The following is a 6,761-nucleotide window of genomic DNA, read 5'->3' as shown; positions in this document are numbered from 1 at the left end:
AGGTTATTGTGAATGGAGACAGGTAGTCTAGAGTGGTTTAAACAAAAGCTTTGCTTTCGGCCATCTGGGAAGCTGTCCTTTCTGGGAAGCTGTTTGTTCCGGAGGGCACTCCATTGTCAGCTCTCAGCCTATAGTTTTTAACAGATTCGCTTGTGCTTTACAAAGCAAATCCAATTCTTTAGGTCTGAGAAACGCGCGCCTCGTGGGATACAGCCGCCATTGCCTTTCAGAGATGCCCTTCCAGTGTAACAGCATACAAAATGCAAACCAGCACATTCACCTATTCCTTCAGGGCAAAGCTCTGTAAAACTCCTAAGACAGATCCTGTCCCCAAACACGTTTAACACTAATTCATGGAGCAACAACTACCAACATAAAACCTCCAAGCTTTTCTCTAGAATTTGCCAATAGAGGAATATGAGAAGCACCAGAAGCTTTTTAAAAACCTTGTGGTAAAATATATATTCAATTTACCATTTTAAACATTTTTAAGTGTATAGTTCTGTGGCATTAAGTACATTCACACTGTTGTGTAATGATCACCACTATCCATCTCCAGAACTTTTTCATCTTCCCATAATGAAACTATCAGAGGCTTACTTTAAAGACTATTTTGAATAAGGAAGGATGATAAAGTTCCAATATATCAGTGTGTTTAATGATCATCTTCAGTCTTTTTTTAGAAATAAACTAGATAGGGGCTGGGTGCAATGGCTCACGCCTGCAATCCTAGCACTTTGGGAGGCCGAAGTGGGGGGACTGCATAAGGGTGGGAGTTTGAGACCAGCCTGGGCAACAGTGAGATCCATGTCTACAAAAAATAAAAAATAAAAAAGTTAGGCAGGCATGATAGCACACACCTGTAGCCCCTATTCGAGAGGCTGAGGCAGGACCGCTCAAGCCCAGGAGTTTGAGGTTGCAGCAAGCTATAACACCACTGTGCTCTAGCCCAGGCAAGAGAGTGAGATCTTGTCTCAAGAAAAAAAAATAAATAAATAAATAAATAAACTATTAACAGATAGGGTTCAGACAGAATAAGTTAAAAATGTAAGGATCAAGAAGGGGGGAGGGGCCAGGTACTGTGGCTCATGCCTATAACCCTAGCACTCTGGGAGGCAGGGGCAGGAGGATAGCTTGAGGTCAGGAGTTCGAGACCAGCCTGAGCAAGAGCGAGACCCTGTCTCTACTGAAAATAGAAAAAATTAGCTAGGTGTGGTGGCGCATGCCTGTAGTCCCAGCTACTCGGGAGACTGAGGCAGGAGGATCCCTTGAGCCCAGCAGTCTGAGGTTGCTGTGAGCTAGGCTGATGCCACGGTACTTACCCAGGCAACAAAGTGAGATCGTGACTCAAAAAAAAAAAAAAGAAAGGGGGACTGTAGAAAGGGTGATGTGGAGAAAAACTTACCTACTGGGTATAATGAACACTATTCTGGCGATGGGCACACCAGAAGTGCTGACTTAAGCTTGATACAAGGTATCCATGTAACAAAAACACTTGTACCTCCTTAATTAATATTTTGGAAAGAAAAAAAAAGATGTAAGGATCAACCACCTATACTAGTCAAATTCACAGAGATAGAAAATAGAATGGTGGTTGCCAGGGACTAGAGAAAGGGAGGAATGGGGGAGTTACTGTCTAACAGGTACAGAGTTTCTGTTTGGGAAGATGAAAAAGTTCTGGAGATGGATGGTGTGATGGTTACACAACAATATGAATGTACTTAATGCCACAGAACTGTACACTTAAAAATGTTTAAAATGGCAAATGTTATGTTATGTATATTTGATCACTCTCCCCCCACCCCCCAAAAAAGGGAGAGAGCTGGGCATACTGGCTCACGCCTATAATCCTAGCAACTGGGAAGGCTGAGGTGGGAGGATCCTTGAGCCTAAGAGTTCAGGACCAGTCTGGACAACATAGTGAGACCATGTCTCCAAAAAAGAAAACAAAATAGCCAGGCATGGTGGTACGTGCCTGTAGTCCCACCTACTCAGGAGGCTGAGGCAGGAGAATCACTTAAGCCCAAAAGTTTGATGTTACAGTGAGCTACGATCATGCCACTGCACTCTAGCCTGAGTTACAGAGTGAGACCTCATCTCTTAAAAAAATAAAAAAAAAAGAGAAATAAATTAAAATGAAAAATTTATACTTGATGGTTAGGAGTGACTTGGATTATGCTAAGATTCAGACTGTCAGCCCGGCTAAGACATCTCAAAATCATGGGGACATTTTAAAGGACAAGACACTTGGCCCATCACTAGAAAGCTTCTCTTCCCCAATCCTCCTCATGACAATGTTTACAAAAGACTGCCGGATATATTACCCAGCTACAAAAGAGTACAGTTACAGAGAGCAAAGGACTCAGAAAGCAAGCACATTAGCATTTGTCAGTGACCTGGAAAGCTGAATGGAAAAAAAAGGATTAAGTGAAGGTCATCAGATTTAGCCTACAGAAACCATACAATTTTCAATAAGGAACCACTTGATTCGGTTTGACCTTTTTGTTCTCTGATCCACATACTTTATCTTACTCTCATTAGGGAAGAGGGGGCAGGGGAAAGGGGAGTGCTAGACCATGTATTTACTGAGCATCTACTGTCCAGTATTGGTTTAGAGACAGATTTGAATCCAGAACTAACAACCTAAAGATTCTGTCTGTCTCTTTTATCCTTATTCTTCATTGGGTTTACCATGCACACAAAGTTTACCACTTGTGCTCTGGCTATGCATGCCAATTTAACAACTGAATCAACCATATTTTGGAGAGCAGGTAACACCTGAAAGTGCTCAGCTTTGCTTTGCACACTGCCCTTCCCACCCTTTCTCTGCATCCTCCTGGTGCTGTCCACACCTTTTCCAATGCCAGTCTACACAACAAACCAAGTAGATGGTCTCTCCAGTCTTGCTATTTAAATTTTTTTCTCAATTACTGCTAAGACACAATTTCTCTTCTAATTTCACATTGGCTTCTAGTAATTGTATTGGCCATGTTCATTAGCCACTATCTATTTAGGGTGCAAATAAAGACAAAATTACGCTTTTCACTATTTTTTAGTTTTAATCACAGTGATGATCGGTGTCTAAGTGTATACAATGCCATAGCTAATATTTATAGGGCTTTTGCCTTGTGCAAGGCAGTTAAAGGTTTTAGAAGAATTCTCTCATTTAATCCTTTCAACAACAATGTGAGATTTGGGTATTATTATTACCCCAGTTTAGTAGTAAGGAAACTGAGAGATTTTATCCTGGCATTTTTACAGTTGCTTTTTATGATACAATAATCCTAAATATTAACAAATTTCGCACTGCTTATAAGTTTTCTGGTCACACCTAAATCAAGGAAAGTAGAAGTAAATAAAAATATCACAAGAATAATGCATTTTGTACATATAACTACTGGGTATGACAACCTAGAACTTCTCACCAGTTACATCTGTGTTTTAAATGAAATAGATTATTTCTCCAACAGTCTGGATCATTAAATCTACTTTAAATGTTTAGCCATCATGTGTAGCAAATTAGCATGCTTATAAAAGAATGGTCAGTGAATGGGTTAACAAATACCAGCATCAGAGAAAACAGGACCTTTAATAAAACCTTGTAACATCTCACAACCCAGCATTAGTCACTGGCTGACTCACCACAGCTTGTTCAAATAGTTCTCGCAACTTCTGCTCAGACTCTCCAGATACTCCAGACACAATCTCTGGAGCAGCCACTTTCAGAATTGGCAGGTCAAGTTCCTATTTACGAACATGCAAAAGAAAACCAAATATTCAACTTTCAATTTCCCTACTTTTTCTTTATCCAGTCCTCTCAAAATTACATTTTTTAAATGGCTAATTTCCTGAGGAACTTAATCTTTTTGTGTTGGTCCAATAAAAACACTATTTAAAAATCTAGGGTTTTATACAAATACATTAAGGGGATACCATCTACTTGTTTTTACATTATAGATGTCACTATAGAACTGTTATCTCTTTTGAATAAAGGGTAGTAACACGTTACACACACACACACACACACACACACACACACACACACACACACACCAGCCTATTGCTAGTCAGAGGGGGCAGGCTCTTGAAGAAAAGGAATAGAAACTACTGCTGTCTCATCAATACAAATGGCAATCCTGGCTAACTCCTACTCATTCTTCTGGCTAGCCTGAAATTTCACTTCTTCAACCATACCTTCTTTGATCCTCAACTCTAACTTGGGTATGCCAGTATACCGCACAACATTTAATTTGCTGTTTGCCACTTATACAATTGCTACTTTGTACAGCATTTATTTACATGAATGACTGTTTAATGTCTCTCATATTAGAACTAGGATTGTGGTACTTAACACTATATTCCAATGTCTGGCATGCAGCAGTCATGGAATAGATTTATTTAACAAAAACGAAGCAAACCAATCAAATTCCCCTTTACAAATGATTTTCTTTCATTAAGCATTAATCCATTAGTGACTGGTATAGTATGCATTCTTGAAGTTACATATTTTGCATTTTACCACCTAATACAGTTTCTGAAAAATCTAATAGGGCTAAAATAAGACTGCTAACTTTTTATTTTGCCAATTGAGTGTCTATTATTATCATTTTAGAAAGGACATGTTAACACCAAAAAGTATAAGAACATGACTCTGAATGGAAATTCTGAATATATTTAGCTCTATAAAAAAAAATACTATCTTTAGTTTTCTTATTTTACTGCTCTTAAGAACCACTGGGTTAAAGTATTAATAGAAGAAAAGTAACTAAAATGTAAACCACGTGTTAAAAAAGGGTTGTTTAAAACTGTATTATTTTACTTCCCACTCAACCTTTGCCATATAAACAATTATATACTTTAAAAAATAAATCCCAAAAATAGCAGTACGAAAGAAGTATAATAATGAAGAAAGGATCAGTTCTCAATGACCATATTCTCTTCTTTAAAGATGCCAGGTCTGGTTTAAGTTGACCAAAGAGAAAAAATAAAAACAGATATCAACAACGAAAACAGCAAAAACAAACAAGTATCAGCAAGCCTCACCCCAGCAATTGCATGTGCGAGTAATGTCTTCCCGCAGCCTGGAGGCCCATGAAGGAGAACTCCCCGAGGGGGCACGACGCCTAGGTGGTGGTAGACCTCCGGGTGACGCATGTGTATAAGCAACTTACAGACTTCCTAGCAGGGAAGAAGCACAAAAGATGTCTTTCAAGACAGAAAAAATCAAAGTGGAATGAAATGTCCAACTTTTTGGAGCAAGAAAATAGAGTAGACAGAGTATAGGCTAAAGGCCAAGACCTGAGTTTGAATCCTGGTGCTGGTATCTACTGTCTGACTTCGGCAATAACCTCTCTGGGCTTCCATTTCCTAAGGCATAATATTATCTACCTTGAAGATGTAATGAAAAGTAACTAGCATGGTAACTTGAACAGAGTAGACATTAAAAATAAAGTTATAATTACTATTAGTACTGTTAAGACAATATTACTCATAAAGCATGTAGCTTATGTACACTATAATTACAATGGTGAAAAAGTTAAAGACAGTATAATTCTTTTCCCTTTCAATACCCTTAAGGCGACAGGTCAGGTTTGCCCCTTCACCTTCCCAGTTTCCTTTTCTACATTCAGTTCATATTAGAAACAAAGAGGTAAGCTTTGTTTGCAATACACCCATCTGAGGTAAAATTCGGAATTTGAACTAACTTTTAGTGTTGTATCATTGCCTCCAACATCTTCAAATTTCACACTGGAGACCTGGAATTCGAGCCCTCTGGCTTTTGCTAGTAAACAAAAAAGGAGGTGAAAAGGTTAGTGATTCAGTAGTAACTTATAATTGTATTCAATAGTCTTGAAGTAAACAAGGTTCATCAGATACAGAAATGTTTTCTAGTAAACATTTCTGCACATAGAAGGTCCCTCAAGAAAAACAGCTTGGAATATAGTGATGCCTCTTTCAGAGCAAACATGACCACTATCACCAGCAAGACTTGCATCTCACCTTTCTTTTGCAGGACAGCTTCGATTTCTCCATCGACTTCCTGAAGATCTTCTTTCTTCCTTTTGCTTCCTTTGTTCCTTAGCCTGCCTTTCCTTTTTTTATCACTCTCAAAAACAGAAGAATCTTTTGAATCCTGGAAAGAAAATAAATTTAAATATGCCATGCTTAAAAAATTATAATGCCAATAATTGAATTTAAAAGATGGGCATTATAAAACAAAAATCCATTTCTGCCCTAGCAGTTTTACCTCTGTTAACTATTCCCAACCTCTTTGCTCAAGAATGCTGTCTACTGGAAATGTCCTCCTTCCCTGTTGCTATAAAGCTCAGTCTAAATCCTAACATCTGAAAAGTTCCTTTCCAAATTCTTTCAGTTAGATTTAGTCTCTTCCTCACACCCCCAGAAAACTGCATTTGCAAATATATTATAGGCTACCATAATCTGCCTTGTATTTGAGTGATTCATTTATCTATGTCTCTCTCACTGAATTGTGAGCTTCCTGATTTAGGATGCTAATATTCACCTTTTATTTCTCAGAGTCTTCTACATAGTTGGTGTTCATCTGATAACTGATGATTCACTAAATAAAATATGACTATAGTGCTGTTTTGACAGCCATAAAAAAGTATAATTCTGGGCCGGGCGTGGTGGCTCACGCCTGTAATCCTAGCACTCTGGGAGGCCGAGGCGGGTGGATCATTTGAGCTCAGGAGTTAGAGACCAGCCTGAGCAAGAGCGAGACCCCGTCTCTACTAAAAATA

At 38.6% G+C, this 6,761-nt stretch overlaps 1 protein-coding gene across 1 annotated transcript in view; it reads right to left on the bottom strand.

The window, feature by feature from the left end:
* NVL (nuclear VCP-like) overlaps nucleotides 1–6,761 on the bottom strand; it is a 70,622-nt gene that overhangs the window by 40,774 nt on the left and 23,087 nt on the right. Inside the window, exons 7-11 of the mRNA XM_012644037.1 lie at nucleotides 6,001–6,133; nucleotides 5,706–5,782; nucleotides 5,044–5,178; nucleotides 3,643–3,744; nucleotides 2,325–2,328 (exon numbers count right to left, since the gene is read on the bottom strand). Coding sequence (XP_012499491.1) covers nucleotides 2,325–2,328; nucleotides 3,643–3,744; nucleotides 5,044–5,178; nucleotides 5,706–5,782; nucleotides 6,001–6,133 — 451 coding nt within the window. The remainder of the gene's footprint in view (nucleotides 1–2,324; nucleotides 2,329–3,642; nucleotides 3,745–5,043; nucleotides 5,179–5,705; nucleotides 5,783–6,000; nucleotides 6,134–6,761) is intronic.

Source organism: Propithecus coquereli, unplaced genomic scaffold (genome assembly GCF_000956105.1).
Source record: "Propithecus coquereli isolate 6110/MARCELLA unplaced genomic scaffold, Pcoq_1.0 Scaffold205, whole genome shotgun sequence".
In the NCBI taxonomy this organism is placed as follows: domain Eukaryota; kingdom Metazoa; phylum Chordata; class Mammalia; order Primates; family Indriidae; genus Propithecus; species Propithecus coquereli.
The sequence above is the reverse complement of the archived record's forward strand: the minus strand, read 5'-3'. Positions and strand labels throughout refer to the sequence as shown.